General features: G+C 50.8%; 1 protein-coding gene across 1 annotated transcript; it reads left to right on the forward strand.

Moving 5' to 3' along the window:
• The first annotated feature begins 10,140 nt into the window (after window positions 1–10,140).
• Window positions 10,141–11,121, forward strand: LOC146421974 (olfactory receptor 14C36-like). Its single transcript, XM_085046832.1, has one exon. The coding sequence runs from the start codon at window positions 10,141–10,143 to the stop codon at window positions 11,119–11,121; it is 981 nt and encodes a 326-aa protein (XP_084902958.1).
• The last annotated feature ends 7,829 nt before the right edge of the window (window positions 11,122–18,950 follow it).

Here is an 18,950-nt window from a genome sequence, read left to right on the forward strand (position 1 = left end):
CAGTGAGCTTGGAATCCTTGTGCTGCTCAGTGAGTGCCACCTGAGTGTCCTCAAAGTGTCCCCAATGTCATTTGTCTGTCACCTGTGTGTCACTTGGGTCTCCTCAGTGTCACGTGGGTCACCTGAGTGTCCCCAATGTCACCAGTGTGTCCCCAAAGTGTCACCTGGGTAACCTCAGTGTCACATGGGTAACCTGAGCGTCCCCAATGTCACCTGTGTGTCACCTCAGTGTCACCTCTGTGTCCCCAAAGTGTCACCTATGTGTCACCTGTGTCACCTCCGTGTCACCTGTGTTGTTTTCTGTTGCAACTATTTTTATATTTATATTAAAAAATGGATACATTTTTAGAAACCAAATAAATTAGTATTCATTGGTTCTAAGTATCGCAATTCTCTTCATTAATTAATTAGCCTCTATTGGTATTGATTTCTCCCTCTTTATTCTAATTACTATTTTTATTAGTTTTGTCTTTTTTTTATCATGTTTTTCTCAGACAGGGCTCAGGGGGCACTTTGGGTTCCGGTAGACATTTATGGACACATTTGGGGCAGTTTTGGGTGTGGGGAGGGAATTTAGAGAGAACTTGGGGTCGGGTGGACACTTGCGGGGTCCGAGCGGCACTGAGGGGACACTGAGGGATCCTGAGGGAAAGTTTCGGGTTCGCAGTGACACTGGAGGGTCCAGGGGGCACTTGGAGGTCAGGGAGGGCATTTGGGGCTTTCGGGGTCCGGGAGAGCAGCTGGGGGCGATAGCGGAGCTGTGCGGGGCGCGGGGCATGATGGGAGTTGTAGGCGCGGGTAGAACGGAGCTCTGCGGGGCGCGGGGCATGATGGGAGCTGTAGGCGCGGGTATATAAGGCCTAATTAGGCCGCGGAGCATCATGGGAGTCGTAGGCGCTGCTACAATGGCTTCCAATGGGGCGCTGGGCATGATGGGAGATGAAGCAACGACTGCAATGGAGCTCTACGGGCGCCGCGGGGCATGATGGGAACTGTAGTCCCGGCAGTGGCTCGAACGCGGCGTTTGGGGGTCCGAAAAGCACTTGGGGACACTTTTTCGGCCGAGGCGCCACTTCAGGTCCCCATGGGGGAACGCGTACGGTTTGGGAGCACTCGGGGGGAACCTGGGGAGCTCTAACCAGGCTCTTTATGGCGCGGGGCATGACAGGAGTTTTAGCTGTGGAACTGTGTTATGAGGAGCTCTTGGGCCGCGGGGGACGATAGGAGATGAAGTCCCCGAAGTGGCTCTATCGGGCATCTGTGGGGTTGGGAGCACTTGGGGGTCCGGGAGGCTTTTGGAGGTCCGGAATGGGCAGTGAGGAGGCACTGAGGGATCCTGGAGGGTCTGCGGGACACTTACGGGGCATGTGGGGGCGGAGAGCGGGGAGTGTGTGGAGCGCGGGGCATGACGGGTGTTGTAGTCCCGGCTGCAGTGGGGCTCTATGGGGCGCGGGGCATGACGGGAGTTAGAGGCAAAAGGAGATGTCATCGCCTCCAGGCCCCGCCTCTTGGCCTCATTCTCGAGCGCTGATTGGCTGTGGTGGTGATGGGCGGCAGTGGTGACCAATGGGTGGCGGCGCAGGCGGGACCAGCCCATTCAATCCCACCAGTCCCTCCCAGTAATGCCCAGTTCATCCCCAGTACAGCCCAGTACAGCCCCAGTGCCTCTCCAGGCCCTCCCAGTACACTCCAGTCCCTCCCAATACACCCGAGTTCATTCCCAGTCTCTTCCATTTCCTGCCAATGTCCCCCAGGATGTCCCAGTTCATCCCAGTGTCACTCCCAGTATGCCCCAGTATCCCGAAGTATTCCCCACCGTGTTCCCAGTATTCCCTAGTTTGTCCCCGTATCCCCCAGTATCACTCACAACATCCCCAGTTTGCCCCAGTATCCCCCAGTATCACTCCCAGTATGTCCTGGTATGTCCCAGGATGTCTCAGTGCTCCCTCACATTCCATCCCAGTCCATCCTGGTCTGCCCAGTTACCCCTCCAGCATTCCCAGTGTCCCCCAGTACGTCCCAGTCCACCCCAATGACACTCCCAGTATTGTTGCAGTGTCACTCCCAGTATGTCCCAGTGTGCCCCAGTATATCCCAGTCCTCCCCACTGTTTCCAAGGAAACCTGAACGTCTCACGGTTGCCATGGCACCCAAACCCAGCAGTGGTCAGTGAAGTTCTTATAAACTGGGTCTCAAAAAGCCAATCAGAGACGTGCATCCAATTGAAGAATTTATTTTAAAAAAGCAAGCAGGTATCAGCCAAACAGCGCTGGGCGGCCGGGCGAGTCTCCTGCTGCACCCACGACACCACACCCAATGGTTACAAGTAACCATCTTTTATAGTCCTTTGCATTCCCCTCCCCTTGTGTCCCCTCGTGGGCTTTGATTGGCGTCTCTTTGTGAGTCTTGATTGGCCGCTGAGTTGTCTAGGCTGGCGTGCTCTGCCTTGTGGTTGTTGCTGGGCATAGTCCTCACTGTGGGGTTGCTCAGGCTCCTGGTGGGGGTTGTGCTAGGCTGCCTTGTGGCTGCCTCATGGCGGGTTGTGCAAAGGCATTTACAAGCATAACAGCTTGGTTTAAAACAGAAACTATCTTTATAAAAGCAGAACTTAACAGAAGTAGAGAACTGCCTTAGAGAGGATTAGAACTTATTATCTTTCTTAAACGATTTGTGAACTACACCACCTGTGACTTATCACAAAGTGACCATGGCAACAGCCCCTTGCAATGCCCAGTGCAGATTGGGATGAGAATCCACCCTCAGCCCTGGCCCAGGGCAGGGCTGCAGTGCCCTTCCCAGCAGCCTGGCTGCACAGCAGCACTTCCAGGGCTCTCTGCATTTCCCTTCTCTCACTCTTGTCTCATTCCCACACCTCCCAACAACCCCTTGGTGCTTTGAGCTGCAAGGAGATCAAAGCTTGTCTGCCCTTCAGCAGTTGGTCTAATTGTGCTTCCTGCCAGCTCTTGATTTGTGTTTATTGTAGAACTTCCTGTGTGTCCAAAACATTCCTTGCAGAGTTCTGCCTTGGGGAAGGGGAACCTCCTTGGTGGCAGCTTGGGCTTGGCACACACTTGAGGAGGGTGTCTGTTTTCAGTGGGGAAACTTAAAAATTTAGAAGTTTTAGATTGCTTCAAAAAATATTTCCCCATATCTATAAATAGGAAACCTTCCTAATGAACTGCATTAGACGAGAGGGAAATCAAGGCAGAGCCATGGTTTGTCAGGACTTGCTTGATCCTAATGAGCCCTGTGGTGCATTTGGTGCTGAGCCCTTGAGCCTCAGGGCAAACCTGAGAGGAGATTGCACAAACCTTTCCAGCAGTCAAAGGCAGAAGAAAAACCCAAAGTGTCTCCAAGCATTAATGTGTCCCACTGAGGTCCATCCCCAACACAGGCTCCTCCTGGACTCCTTGGAGGAGAGAATTGGAGGCCATGATTGCACAAAATCCTCTCTGAGACTCAGTGTAGAAAGGAAAATTCAAAGTACCTTAAAAATCCTTGAGTATCTCAAAGCATTAATGAGCTCTACTGAGTGTCATTACTAACAAGGGCTCTCAAGGGACTAATTAAAGCAGATAATTGGAGGCCAGGATTGCACAAACCTCTCAGAGACTCAGTGTCAAAAAGAAGGACTTTAATAAACCCTGAGTACCTTGAAGCATTAATGAGCCCCACTGAGTGTTGTTACTGACAGAGAATCTCAAGGGACTCATTAGAGCAGATAATTGGAGGCCATTATTGCATAAAGCTCTCAGAGACTCCAAGGCAAAAGCAAATCCCAAAGTCCTTTGACAAACCTGCAGTCCTTGGAAGCATGAAGGAGCCCCCAGGGCCATTCCTGACCAAGGCTCCCCAGGGACTCCTTCCAGCAGAACTTTGAGGACACTGGGATGTTAGCAGGGGGGAAAATGCTGAGGGCAGGACAAGGGGGTGACAGTGCCCAGCCTTGCTGGGGCTGTGCCAGGAGCCCCAGTGCCTCAGGACAAGGTGTCTCCTCACAGCCCTTGGAGCCAAAGTTGAGAGAATGAATTCCTCAATCAAATTGCAATTGGGTAAAATATGTCAGGAAACCTCCTTGACCTGGGGCCAAGCCTTACCTGTGGCTCTACTTCAAAGCACAATTCAGCTGTGGGACACCAGCAAAATCAGCCCCTGTGAGCTGCTCTGTGGTCAACCCTACCAAGTGCCACATTGCAGGAAACACACACATGTAAAAGGAGGGGTTGATTTGAATAATTCCCTCATTTCTCTTAGTAAAACCTTACAGGATTTGCAGCAAGCAGTGGCGATCTCCAGACTGGTGGGATTTGACACACCAGGGCACGAGTTCCAGCCAGGAGATTGGGTCTGCTTGGAAGTCTGGGGAACTGCTCTGCTCCAGCCAAATGGGAAGGGACCTTTCCAAGTGCTATTGACAACTTTTTACAATAAACAGCTCAAGATGGCATCTCCTGGGGATTTGAAGAAATATGGACCAAAATTAACTCATGTTACCCAGCTGGACTTGGTTAAAATATCTGTTTATAATGGTCACCATAAGAATTGCTGTACGGTTTTAGCTTGCATCAAGATTCAGTGTTGTAGCTGTTGTAATGCCTTAAGCTATAAAATGAAATAGAGATATTGAGAGATCAGTTCCCATAAGGAGCTGAGTATCAAGAAAAGGAGGGACTTTCTAAGGACAGTAGAACAGAACAGCACAGCCTTGGACAAATAGATAAAGGATGTAACTGAGGCAAACAGAAGTCACAGAAAACACAAGCACGATTCCAGCTCAGCTCTGCAAAGCTGACAAAGCAGAAGTTCTGCAAAACAACAATATTGCCCTTACTCAAAACCAGGGGTCAAGGAACAGCCCCCTAAAAAGGACACAGGAGGTTGAAGACAGACCCCAAAGATCCATGCAAGGACTTGTGACAAAGGGTGCAGTTATGTAAAATAAAGTAGCACATATCCATCAAGTAAGCTGGGATAGTTCATGAATATGTAATCAGCATGTGTGATAAAAACTCTGTTCACCCAACGCTCAGGGCACTGAAATGGAGGAAGGAATGGAGGAAGGATCCTCTGAATGACCAGCACTGCAATAAAGAATGGCTGCTTTCTAAAACTCAAACTGTGTTAGAAACTTTATATCTGGCTGATTTCAGTATCATTTCCACAAGGCTCCACAGTGTCACAATGGTCACCTTCATTCCATGGGGCTCTGCAGTGTCACACCAGCCTCTTGGTTCCATGAGGTTTTGCAATGTCCACAATGAACCCTTGGGTCAATGGGGCCCTGAAGTGTCACAATGGTCTGCTTGGTTCCACGAGGCCCCACAGTATCACCCCAGGACAGGACACCAGGAGGGATTCATTCCCCACTCCCTGCAGCTCCCTGGCCCAGCTGCACCAACACCTTCTCCCAAGCCAGCGCTCCTGGGCACAGCCAGGGCTGTGCCACACTGCAGCTCCCTGCAAACCACAGCAGCAGCTTTGAGTCCCAAACCCGAGTCACAGACAGTTTGCCACTCTTTGTGTCTATATCTGACCAAGAAATGTCCCACTGTGGGCTGCCCCTTTCCTGCAGTCACTGCAATACTGGGACCATACACGGAGCTCTGAGCGAGAGAAATGGCCAGCGCTGCACCTCTGCTCTGACTCGGGGATGGTGGCAAATGCTCTGTGGGGTGGCTGCAATGATGGAAAAAGGACAATTGGCAGTGCAGAGGGAAACCCATCTGGGCTGCTGGATTGGGGCTAAACATCACTGCCTGGGGAGAGAAGTTGGCTGTGAAAGTCCCTCCTGTGGATGCTCACGTAGCCAAGAGTTGGGCACTGAAGAGCATCACAGCAATGGACAGAGGGATGGGGCTGCCAGGATTAAAGTGTCTCAGGTGGGTCTGGAATGGCCACACAAGGCTGAGTTATTTCTGGCTCAATGGGCCCAGGACAGCTCAGGTCATCAGGATGCAACCTCCACATGTGTTCGTGACCGAGGGGTGGATTTACCCATGGACAGCATCTCCAGTTATCCGTGAGTGTGAAACGTGTGCTGAGATCAAGCAGGGCCAAGCAGGTAAAGCCCCTGTGGTGTGGGGGATGATGGTGGCAATATCAAGTCTGGGGTGGCCTGGCAGATCAATGACATCACAGTGTCACAGTCCCACCAGGGCAAGCACTGCTGCTGACAATGGTGGTAACAGCCCTGGATGGCTGGAGTAGAACCCTGTGCCTCACAGCAATGCCCAGAACACCACCCTGGGCCTGGAAAAGCAACTCCTGTGGGGACAGAGCCCCCCTGGAAGACTTGAGTGGGACAATGGGACTCATTTCCGAAACAGCCTCAGGGACACCTGGGCAAGCAAGCACAGGACTGAGTGAGTGTTTCATATTCCTTGTCAGGCACCAGCCTGGGAAAGCTGAACAGTGCAAGGGACTGCTAAAAACCACCTTGAAAGCACTGCATGGTGAGACCTCAGAAACATTGGGAGCTGCATTCAGCGAAGGCCACCTGCTCAGGGAACACCTGAGACTTCACCAATCGAGCTGGGCCTGCCCAGTCAAATCCTCCTTGTGCCAGAGAAGGGGATAAAGCCCCATGGTGCCTGTGAGAAATGTTAGAGAAGACAGTTTGGATCAGTCCTGCCTCAAGCAAAGGCAAACCTTTGGACATCCCTGGAATTGTTTTTTCACAAGGACCTGAGTGCACTTGGTGGGAGATGCAGAGGGATGGGGAAACATGATGTGTCCCTCAAGGGGATTTGATTTTGGGTGAGAACAGTCTGTAATGTTGAATTGTATAACACTGGCTGCTGAATGACACTGCCACTGTTTGCCATAACTCCCATGGACAGCAAGGATGGACTCCTCCAGATACACCAGGCATGAGATCCTGATGCAGCAACCAGCTGACAGCACAGCAGCCATGCTGCCCTGGGAGACATCTAACATGGACAGAATTCACAGTCATGGACTAAATAACTCAACAGTATCTTCGGGGCACAGCCACTGAGTATGGAAGTTATACTTGTGCATCTGTATAAATATATATATATGTATATGTAAACACTTAGAAAGTGTAGGATCTGGGTGTGAGTAGATGGTATAGAATAAGGGGTGGGAAATGTCCTGGTTCTGGCCAGGACAGAGTTAATTTTCACAGTAGCCAGGAGGGGCATGGCCAGGACCCAAAGGTTATTCTCTGTCACCTCACATCATTGCCAGGGTGGGGGAAAGGGAGTCTCTCTCTTGAGGAGAAGGGGCTCCTTCCAGTCGAGTCAGAGTGGTTCAGGGAGCAGGGGGTAACACCGATTCCAAGACAGGGGTGTGATCAGGGTGGTGGGGCTGCAGTCAGGTGGAGTTGAGCTCCATAGGGAGCATTGTGCTCGTGAATCTCTCTTTTGTACACTTTTTTAATTACTATTGTTGGAATTACTGTTCCTTTTCTTATCTCAGTGCTGTTTTGTGTGAATTGTTATCTCAACCCACGATCTTTACCTTTTGTGTGTCCAGTTCTGCTCTCCATCCTGTCACAAGGGTTAGGGTAAAGGGAAGAAGGAGCAAACAGCAGAGTGGTTTGGAAAGTGTCAGTGGGAGAATTGAACTGGGGAGTACCATTCCCAAACCATGACAGACCCACTTGGTCAGTCTTCCACACAGAGATGTTGGACCTTGCTCTGAATTATTTTTACATTTTGGGTTTGGTTCCTCTAAAACCATGGCAATTCATGTCCTACAACTGGCAATTTTTTCATTTTTATTGAAGTGTTGGGGATTAGGTCAGATTAAAATGCTGACATGGTGTGTGTAGGTATTTGCAGCCCTATGCAGAAGGAGTTGGGGATATGACAGAATTATAAAATGGCTTGGGTTAGAAGAGACCCAAAAGAGCATCTGGTCCAACTCCCCTTCCATTACCCAGGGACACCTTCACTCATTCAGGTTACACAAAGCTCTGAACCTTTGACACTTCCAGGGATGTGGTTTCCATTCACTGGGCAACCTGAGCCAGAGTTTTGCAAACCTGACTGTAAAATATTTCGTCTTTATATCCAATCTAAATCTACCCTTGTTCAGCATATAGTGCTTTTTTCTGCCAATACAACCCCTGTCAAAAACTGTCTCTCTGTCTTTCCTGAAATAAGGGCACAACCTTTTCATGGCTAAACCATGGAGAGGTCAGAGAAATGTCCCAGCACTTTGGCCATGGCTGCTGTCCCTGGCCCTGAGGCCATGAGGAGGACACAAGTGACCCTTGCAGCCCTGGGGCCTCATTGCCTCCTTGTCCCTGCCCAGCAGCCTGGCAGGGGCTGCCCCATGGTCCTGCCCTTGGCATTGCACATCCCCACATGCCAGTGCCCCGGGAAGAGCCCTGAGCACTGAGGGAGGGACAGGATCTGCCTTGCCAGGGGCTGGGGCTCAGGCCTTGGCCCTTTGCATTCCTGAAACACATCCAGGTTTGCTCACCATCAGAGACACCTTTGCCTTCTTTGTCCCCAGCTGTCATCACTGCCTCCAATTTTCTGCTCTAAAAGGAACCTGAGGATACTTTCTCAGTTGTGTCCCTAAGTGAGACACATTAAAAGTAAAAGAAACTTTGGCGTTTGAATCTGAGTTCTTAAGAAGTTTTTTGAACACTCTCTCAGGGACTGATTCACCTATAAACAACACCAAATCCCTGAGAGGGTCATTACAGTCCTTGTGCTGTTGCTGTGCTGCTGAGCTGGGCTGGGCTCCTGGCACAGAGGGAACTCCTGGCAACCAAGAAGAGCTTCAAAGAGACATTTCTCCTGAGGAGCAGTTTCTCTCCCAGCCCAGCAGGGCTGAGGGTGCTGCCTGCAGGTACCTGAGAGGAGGGAAGCAGACAGAGGCTTACAGCAACTGGAAGGACAATTCTGAGCTTATTCATGGAGAAATCTTCACAGCTTCTGACACAGTAAGTCTCTGGCTGCAGAGATCTTCTCAAGCTGACACATGTCAGCACTGATATGACTGTAAGGATGGCTGTGCTGGTGTTTCTGGTTTGGGGGAGGATGTGCTGCAGAGCGGGGCTGCCCTGGGCACCGTCAGAGGGACAGGGCAGGACAGCTCCTGCTGCCAGGGATGGCTGCAGGCTGGGAAGGTGGGGGTGCAGCCAGGGGTGCCCAGGGCTGTCCTGCAGAGCAGCTCCTGCAGCCCTGAGGGCTCTTTGCCAGGGCAGGGGATCTGCCAGCTGCCAGGGGCAGCTCTCAGCCTGCCTGGGAGCTCCCCATGGACTGTGGGGAGAAGTTGGAGGTGGAAGGAGTGACTCCCATCAAGGCAGATTCCTCCTGCTGTGGAGGTGGTGCTGCATGGCCAGGGCTGCTCTCAGCTTTCTCCTAAAGGAAAGGGAAAGGGGCTGTCAGGTTTGGATCTGTCACTGAGACTCCTGCACTGTCCCACTGGGGATCAGCAGATCTGCCTCAGATCTACCTCAGAAAGTGCCTCCTCACCCTCCTATACCTCCAGACAGCACCATCAGCACCTTGGCTTGCAGCATCTCTGTTTGTCTGCCCCTGCCCTTCAGGAGCTGCTGCCAGGGAGATGCCCCTGGGCATTGCCCTGTGCTGGGAGGGCTCTGCAGAGCAGAGCTGAGCCCCAGGGCTGGGCTGGGCTCTGGGGGCTCAGGCAGGGACAAGACTTGGACACAGAGAAACAGCTCCCAGTGAGCACAACTCCAGGCAGCAGAGAGCCAGATCAACCCTGGATATCCATCCCTGTCCAGCTGCACAGGAAAAGGGAGAAGAGTTTAGAGAAATTGACTTTGAAGGTGGAGCCTTCAAAGAGTCCACTTTTTTCTTCAGGCATGTTTTAAGTGTGACAGTCCTGAAGTAGATGGAGGTTAAATGAGCAAAGGGCAGCTGTGTGGGGACCAGCAGGTCTGACTGCACTAGGGCACAGGGAAGTCTGTTTTCCCTCTAGGCTCCCCAGTGTTCAGGCACAGAGCAATGCTGGAGATGATGCAGTAACTCAGTAGCACAATCTTGAGCTAAAAAATAAAAATGTTTAGCAAAATTTCCCCTAGAGGAACTAGTTTTGAGGGGATTCCTAATAAAAAAGCATAGGATTGACATAAACAAATGTATTCCAGCTTGTCTATGTCTTCTTTCAACAGTTCACAAGGCCCAGAGAGAAGAAATGTCCAACAGCAGCTCCATCAGCCACTTCCTCCTCCTGCCATTCGCAGACACATGGCAGCTGCAGCTCCTGCACTTCTGCCTCTTCCTGGGCATCTCCCTGGCTGCCCTCCTGGCCAACAGCCTCATCATCAGCGCCGTAGCCTGGAACCACCGCCTGCACACCCCCATGTTCTTCTTCCTGCTCAACCTGGCCCTCACTGACCTGGGCTCCATCAGCACCACTGTCCCCAAAGCCATGCACAATTCCCTCTGGGACACCAGGGACATCTCCTACTCAGGATGTGCTGCACAGGTCTTTCTTCTTATCTTCTTCATTGCAACAGAATATTTTCTCCTCACCATCATGAGCTATGACCGCTATGTGTCCATCTGCAAACCCCTGCACTATGGGACCCTCCTGGGCAGCAGAGCTTGTGCCCACATGGCAGCAGCTGCCTGGGCCAGTGGCTTTCTCTATGCTCTGCTGCACACAGCCAATACATTTTCCCTGCCCCTGTGCCATGGCAATGCCCTGGGCCAGTTCTTCTGTGAAATCCCACAGATCCTCAAGCTCTCCTGCTCACACTCCTACCTCAGGGAACGTGAACTTATTGTGGTTAGTGACTGTTTACTTTTTGGGTGTTTTGTGTTCATTGTTTTCTCCTATGTGCAGATCTTCAGGGCTGTGCTGAGGATCCCCTCTGAGCAGGGACGCCACAAAGCCTTTTCCACATGCCTCCCTCACCTGGCTGTGGTCTCCCTATTTCTGAGCACTGTCATATTTGCCTATCTGAAGCCTCCCTCCATCTCTTCCCCACTTCAGGATCTGGCAGTGTCGGTTCTGTACTCAATGGTGCCTCCAGTATTGAATCCCCTGATCTACAGCCTGAGGAACCAGGAGCTCAAGGATTCCCTGAGGAAACTGGTGACTGGATGGTACTTTCCAGCAGCCAGAGACTGCCTGCTTGCCTCTGTCAGTTGTTCTCTCGGCATGTCATGAGAGGCCAAGTCTTTCTTTCCCTATTTTTTTTGGGTTTTTTTCTTCTCTAGTTGTGATGCTTTTGTCTTCAAATAAATGTCATTATTCATTCCCTCCTTCTTCTGTATCCCTCCATCTTCTGTGACACAAGGACTTTGTTTAAATGAAGAGTCTCATGTTGTATTTAGGTGAAATAAATGAAACTCTAGCAACCTATTGAGGTCCATTCTCAGGAGAGCAGACATGAACAGAAATGGAATCAGCTTTCTGGCTGCCCCAGCTTTGGGACGAGCCCTGGACCATCAACAGCAGGAACAACTCTTGAAGGGCAAAAGGCCAGGGCTGTTCTGCTGACCTGGGGAGATGGGATGGCAGGAGGGGCTGCAGAGCTCTCAGCATCTCCTGGAGAGGAGAGCAGGGCACAGAGGTGTGGCTAGCACAGGTTTTTCCCATGAGAATCCTTCTTGTGTTTTATAAATAAAGATAAAGTTTGGATGTTGTTGGAACAGTGTCCCAGAACTTGGGCAGTGCAAGCCTGGCCAATCAAGCCTGGGGGAAGGCTTCTGACTGACCAATCTGGGTGACTTTTGAAAACTCTATATATGTGATGAAATCAAAACAATAAAGGTCATTCCTTCTTGCCACTGAGAACTGATGCTTTCATTACTCTGCTAGCTGCTCAACAGCGACACACAGGGAGCCTCCTTTTCCTTTGGCCAAGCACGTTCCCCCATGGCTGGGGCTGAGTCCTCTCGCAGCTCCAGCTGCTGCTGTGCCCTTCAGAGGGGCTGAGGCCGTGGGGCCACTGCCCAGAGCAGCCTGGCCTGAGCAGGGCTGTGGGGCCAGAGGCGGCTGGGCTGTGCTGGGGAGAGGCCCTTGGTGCTGCAGAGAGCTCAGGGCAGCTGGCAGAGCTTGGAGGGAGCTGGGCTGGGCTGAGAGAAGCTGCCAGAGAAACCATCAGTGTCCATCTCAGCCTGTGTGAGCGTGCAGGGGCAGGACTGAGCCCAGGGCTTGTGGGGCAGAGCCAGGGCCTGGGGAAGGCATGGAAAACAGGCAAGTGGCCGAGAGAGGAGGCTGCTCTGTGCCCTTGGTGGCACGGACAGGGCAGGGAGGGGGCCCAGGACATTTGTCAGCCCAGCCTCTGTCCCCGGCCGTTGCCAGCCCTGGCTGCTCAGCCCAGGTTTGCGGGTGAGTTTGGCTGTGCCCCAGCTCCATCCTGCTGCGGGGCTCAGGGCCTGTTACCGGCAATGGCCAGCCCTGCCCGGCCTCTCTGCTGGCCCCGAGCCTGGCAGAGCCTGGGGCAGGGCTGGCTGGGAAGGCCCACAGGTGCCACGGGCTGTGCAGGAGCTTGGAGAGGCTGCCCAGCAGGGAGGCCATGGGGGCACAGAGCCCCAGGGGCTGCTGTGGGCACCACGGCACTGATTTGCCTCGATCGAGCTCAGAGACCCTTCAGAGACCAAGTCAGAGAAGTGGGTATTTGCTTTATTCGGTGCACCGGATGTGTGGGGAATTGTTTCCACCAAACACACATACCTCAGTACCCCAAAGACACAGTGTTATAGGTAAAATCATGAATATTAATTACATTCTTTAGGATAGGAGTGGTTATACAAATAATTTCTCAGAAGTCATTAATATCATTAGCATGTGCGCCACGCATGCTCCGTATGTCCTGGTGGTCTTTGGATACCCCCAAAGCCCCCTCCAGGGTGACAGTCCTTCATGGGATGATTCAGCAGTTTCTGTGCTGGTTTCAAATGCATGCTTAGCCGATAAGCCATCAGGCCAGAGCTGTTACCTACAATTTGAATTTGAATTAAGAGTTCAGCCTTCAGCCCTGGAAGCCACAGACAGGTGCCTGTGCTGGTGGAAGGGGGGCAAAAGCTCAGAGAGTCTTTCTCAATCCTCCTTTTCTTTTGTAATTTGTAATTCTTTACAAATCTTTTTGTCATGAAAGTAAATACCTTTCTCGATTTTATATCTAAGTTTATACTTTTGCCATTGAATATAAGCATCACAATTCTAAGTACATAATATCATACAGCAATAACTACTATTGCAGACAGTAAATAACAATGCAATAACACAAATAACTATTACATACATTTGTTTAAGTTAGGATTAACATAATTGCAACAGCTTGTATTTATAACTGTGCATACTCTTTCTCTCTAGGCATACAGCAAATCTATAGTTAATTGTGAGATGCTCTTTATCTTCATTTGCTGTGTTTTTATGGCATCTGCAGTGGCATTTATTATGGTTTCTACCATGGTAGAAAGATTCTTCTTTAGTTTACTTACTTCGGGCCAGGGTATAAACTACCTGGCAAAACTGTGAAAATTGGTGGGTTTATATATTAGTATAAAAGTTCAGAGTAAGCTTTGTTAGTTGAGGAACAGCGCTAATGTGGAGAGATACTGGTTGAGCAGTTATTTTGAAGAAAAAGAAGAAAGACAGAATCTATAGAAATTTTAAGAGGAATGTTAATTCTTTTGGCTTTCTTGGGCCTTCCATCCCTAGCAGGTTTCTTTGGAGTAAGGGATGGGGAGAATTGGGCACTGCCTCTGCTGTGTCCATGACTGGCCCCACTATAGGGCTGGGCTTGGAGCTCTGTGCAGCACTTCCTCTGCTGTGTCCATGACTGGACCTCACTGCAGGGCTGGGATGCTCTGGGGCTAAGGAGCAGTTCACTGTCTCACCAGGGCAAGGCCTGACCTCTCTCTTCCCCACACACACTACACACACAGGCATTTTGAAGTGCTGCAGAGACACTAATTTTCCAGTTTTGGCAGCTCACATTATGGCTCTAGACTGATAGCTTTTCTTGCTTGTAAAATGGGGTACTTTTTTTCTTCACCTTGGTAGAATTTCTAGTAAACAGAGCAGAAAGGAAAGATGAAAGTATAAAGGATAACTGACTAAGATTTTCATACTGTTAGTTTTTTGCTTGTGATCCATTAGGCTATCTTTTCTCTCTTTTTCAGTCTTTTGTTTTACTCTCTGTAAATCTAGATTATCTTTCAATTTACAGAAAAAATATGCTCACAAATATTAGCCACTCACATAAATTAACAGATGTTTAGGATCTTTTTATATGATTTTGCGAGCTTTTTCTAGGACTTTAAATGTGCTACTGAAAAACGGCACTTTTAACTGCTATTTGAAATTTAAAATTATCTTTTAAATTGCAGAGCCCAAAGGTTGGCAGATTGGTCTATGACTTTCAGCAATTTTTCAAAGGCAGTATTTTCCTTTTGTGGGGCTTAGCATTCTTAAACACTGGACAAACAAATATGCATTAAACAGCAACAGTTATAAATACTTAGTAGAATAGCCAGCCATCCTTTTGAAACCTTTTCATTTTAAAAATGAAAATATTTTGTTATTGTTATATTTCAATTTTCACAAATTTAGATTTAAGCTCATATAGCTTTCCCTTTTTTTTTCTGGCTTACTTACCCCTTTGCATCTGAAGCCATACTTGCCATTACAATTATTACAAGGTTTTGCTAGGATAGCTGACTGTGGATAACACTGTTTTGGAAATACAAAAAACAAAACTATTTAATGTTTTTTATTTTGGCGTTGCAGCTTTTAACCGATTTACTGCATATTATATTGTCCAATATTGCTCTTTTGTGTCCTCTTTGTCTGGAGTTTCACACTGGAGAGGAGTCTCTGGCTGTAGATCTCACCGTTGTGAGGGAAGTCAGCAGTTCTTTTGCTTCTGTGGCTTGAGTGGCTCCTTGTCTCACACAGCTTTTTATCTGATGAGGACACACTGAAGGATGTTAAAACAAACTTGCACAGTGATAACACATGTTAGTGTGGGAAGAAGGATGAATTCTTGCCTCTTTCAACTCCCCACTGGAAATTCTTATACAAATCAAGTTTTTAATAAGTGAGAAATTAAGATTTCATGAATTAATGTTTTATTCTTGCAGGTTAATAAACTTTTCTTTTCTTATAATTTCTTAAATGCATGTATTACTCCAAATGCATATTTAGAATTGGTAAAAATATTCACTATTTTTTCTTGATATACTTTGCAGGATTTTATAAGCACTTACAGCTCTGCTGCTCGAGCTGACTATGTGAGAGGCAATGTTTCACTTTGATTTAGGGTAAAATAGAAATTACTAATGTAAAAGAGCTAGAAGCTGGATAATAGCAATAATAATATTTTTGAACTGATTTAGAGAGACAGAGATTGGATAATGATTTACTAAGATATGCCAGCTGCGATCCATTTATTATTTTCTTGATGAATTTGTGCCTATCTGGTATCGGGGAGGATGGAGAGAGGAGAGCCAAGTAATTGAGAGAAACCACCAAATGTAACCGAGCATCCTGCCCTTGGACCCCAGGACCGGTACGAGTTGGTTCTCAGGCTTGGACTAGGACCAAGGACCAAGGGAGCATGTGCAAGGGAACAGGGTGAACAGTTCATTGTGATGAAGAGGAGGGAATCTGTCATAATTAATCATCAAGAACCTTACCCACAATTAATCTGAAGACACTGCGCTTGCGCGAGCATATTTAAATGAACTTTGAACTCATTATAATACGAAGCGGGGATAGGTATTGAATATGTATAGGGGCTTTGTCTGACTTTATGCATATGTAATCTGTAACCTAATATAAACTTAGTGAAGTGCTGCTGAGGGTGTGCATGCCTTTGGAGGGGCTGCCCGCCATGCACCCCAGCTGGAATAAACACATACCTACTTCATAACTATCTGAGTTGTGGAGTCAATTCCGTGCTTCATCACAGCCTGCTTTGTAACATCACAGCCCACCCTGTGCTGTCACAGCTGGCTCTATTATGTCACACCACCATCCTGTGATGTCACCGTCTACCCTGTGATGCCAATACAGCTGTTCTGTGATGTCACAGCCTGCTCTGTGATGTCACACAGTCCCCTCTATTATGCCATAGCTACTTGACGACACACATAACACACTCTGTGATGTTGTAGCCTGTTGTAAACAACAGTAGCCCACTCTGTGACCTCACACAACCCATCCGGTGATGTCACACAGACCCTTTCTTGCGTCACAGCTGCTCTGTGAGCAGCTCAGTAGAGTGACTCTATCACACAATCCTCCCAGAATATCACAAAGCCGCTCTATAATGTCATAGCTGTTCTGTGACCTCACATCATTCTCTCTGGAATGTCCCCTGGTGTCACTTTGGGGCAGGGCAAGTAGGCAGCCTGTGCCAGTAGGTGCATTTGGGCTCCTCTGCCTGCAGCCCCCAGTGCCCAGAGGTGCCCAGCAGCTCCCGCAGGCTGCAGAACATCCATGCCACCCCTGACAGCCACAAGTGTCTGTCCTCATGCCAGCAGATATGGCACTGCTTGGAATCCTGGCACGAGCTCAGCTGTGGAGTGACCACAGGGCTCAGCAGAGCAGGGACCCCCGGGAGCCCCCAAACCCCTCCTGCCCCACGGGTGCCCACAGCAGCCCCAGGGCTGTGCCCATCCCCATGGCACTGTCCCCATGAGTGCCAGGGCTGTGTTCCCCCTTTTAGAGACAGCGCCCTGTGAGATCCTTGCCCCCCCAAACCCCCGGGGGTGCCATGGGGGTCTCACCTGGCCACAGACACTCAGCAGGGAACTGTCCAAGGCCTGGGGGCTGTGGCACAGCAGGGACACCCCCGGGGCACCCCCCGCCGTCTCCAGCTCAGTCACAGCAAACTCAGTGTTGCCAAGGGCAGGGATGGCCCTGCTCACCCTCAGGGACCCCCTTTGCCCACCCCCTTTGCCCACCCCTCACCACGATGTCCCCAAGCCCCGCAGGTCCCGGGGTGCCCAACAGGTGGGATGGGGACCTGCCCCTCCCGGGGTGATTCTGTCACCTCCCTTCCCTATCATCTCCAGCTCGGGACTGCTCAGGGGTCCTGGCACCCCCTGATGGCCCCATGGCAGTGGTTTGACATGTCCTCCAGGAGCTGGGGAGAGGCCACCTCTCCTCAGCCGGGAGTGGCCATGGAGGAGAGCCACGAAGGAATGAACCTCCCGCAGTGTGGGGAACTCCCGATCCTGTGCCAGGCGTGGGGACAGTCCCATGTCCCCCTGAGTCCCCTGGGGCTCCCCAAACCCCCCCCCAGCTCACCAGCACCCAGCTGTCCACCCTGGGGAGGGTGAGGAGCTGGTTCTCCACCCCAAAGGTGCTAAGCTTGATCCTCCTGTGAATGTATTTCTTCTCCTCCAGCCTTGAGTTGTTACTTTATCTTGTCTTCCTCAATGGGCAGTGAGCAGTGTAGTTCAGGGCCCCATTCAGGGTTTTGATGGATTTCTCTGCAGCTTTGCACAGTTTTGCTATAATAGGCAAAAGTCCTTCATGAAGATGTTTAAGCCATAAACGATAATGTTTCAGTCTCCAAGAGGGACCACATGGAACCAAGAGGCAATTGTGACATTGTGGGACCCTAACAAAACAAAGGGCCATTGTGATACTGCAGAACCAAGGAGACCATTTGGTCATTGCAGGAACCCTTTGTACCAAGGGACCACTGTCACTATTCAGAGCCTCGTAAAACCAAATGGACCATAGTGACACTGTGGGCCCCCATGGAGCCAAGGGGTGAATGTGACACTACGGGGCCTATTGGAGCTAAGTGGCCACTGTGACACTTCATGGCCTCGTGGAACCATGGGGACCATTATGACTCTGTGGGGCCTGGTGCAACCAAGGGGTCATAGTGACACTGCAGGGCCTCACAGAATGCTGGAGACCATTCTGACACTGCAAGTACTTGTATAACCGAGGGTCCATTGTCTTCCTCTCTCTGGCACTGCCCAGTCCAGCCTCTCCCTGCTCCTGCCCAAGACCTGCAGAGCAGCCCAGCCCTGTCTGGCCCTGCAGCAGGAACTGGAGGCACTGGAGGTCAGGGACAGCGACTCTGGCTCTGGAATGCTCAGGAGATGCTCAGCTCGGGCAGCTCCTGCAGCCCCAGGGCCAGGGCAGCCTCTTGCCAGGGCTCCTGTGCACACCCACGGGCTCCTGCTCTTCTCCTGGCACATCCCAGCTGCCCACAGAGCCTTTCCCAGGGGATCACAGCTGTGCTGGCCTGAGCAGCCATTGCTGCAGCCCCTGCCCTGCTCCCCACAGCCCCACAGAGCTGGGGGTGCTGCTCTGCAGAGCACGGGGGCTGTGCTGCCCGGGGCCATGGGCTGCCTCTGCTGGGCTCTGCTGCTCCAGCTGGGACACACAGGCAGCTGATGGTGCTCCCTGCACTAACCCCTCCCACACGAGCTCTGCTGGGGCCATGGAGGCTGCTCAGAGGTGCCTGCCTTGTTCCAGGCCTGCCAGATGGCCTTGGGGCTGCCCTGGATCCTCCTGGGGAAGTTCCCTGAGGGTCAGAGGAGTCACTGCCCAGACTCCTTTCCCTGTCCCTGCTGTGTCCCCTGGGGCTGCAGAGCTCTCATGGGTCACAGCAGACATTCAGTCCTTTATCTCTGTTCCCAAGAATGACTTTGGAGGGAGAGCAAAGCCTTCCTGTGGTGCCTTCAGGAGATGCCCTTTGCTGCTGGAACTGCTGTGGTGGAGCCCAGCTGTGTCCCAGCAGTGCCCATGGCCTGTCCCTGCCTGTGCTCACAGCACAGACACACAGCAGGGCTGTGACCACCCTGACAGAGTTGTTGGCCTTACACCACCATGGGGGCTCCAAAGAAGAGTGTGGAAGTGGAAAAAGAGTTCTGAAATGACCAAGCTGGGCTGCCCCCTGGCTGTGCTGCTGTGCTGGGACTCTTTTCTGCTCCACACCTGCAAAACTTGCCCTTCCCTCCAGCTCCAGGGAAGGTCTCAAACCAAGGAACTTGAACACAGAAGTTGCTGATGGG

This window comes from Lichenostomus cassidix, unplaced genomic scaffold (genome assembly GCF_008360975.1).
Source record: "Lichenostomus cassidix isolate B80296 unplaced genomic scaffold, HeHo_3.0 HiC_scaffold_46, whole genome shotgun sequence".
Classification (NCBI taxonomy): domain Eukaryota; kingdom Metazoa; phylum Chordata; class Aves; order Passeriformes; family Meliphagidae; genus Lichenostomus; species Lichenostomus cassidix.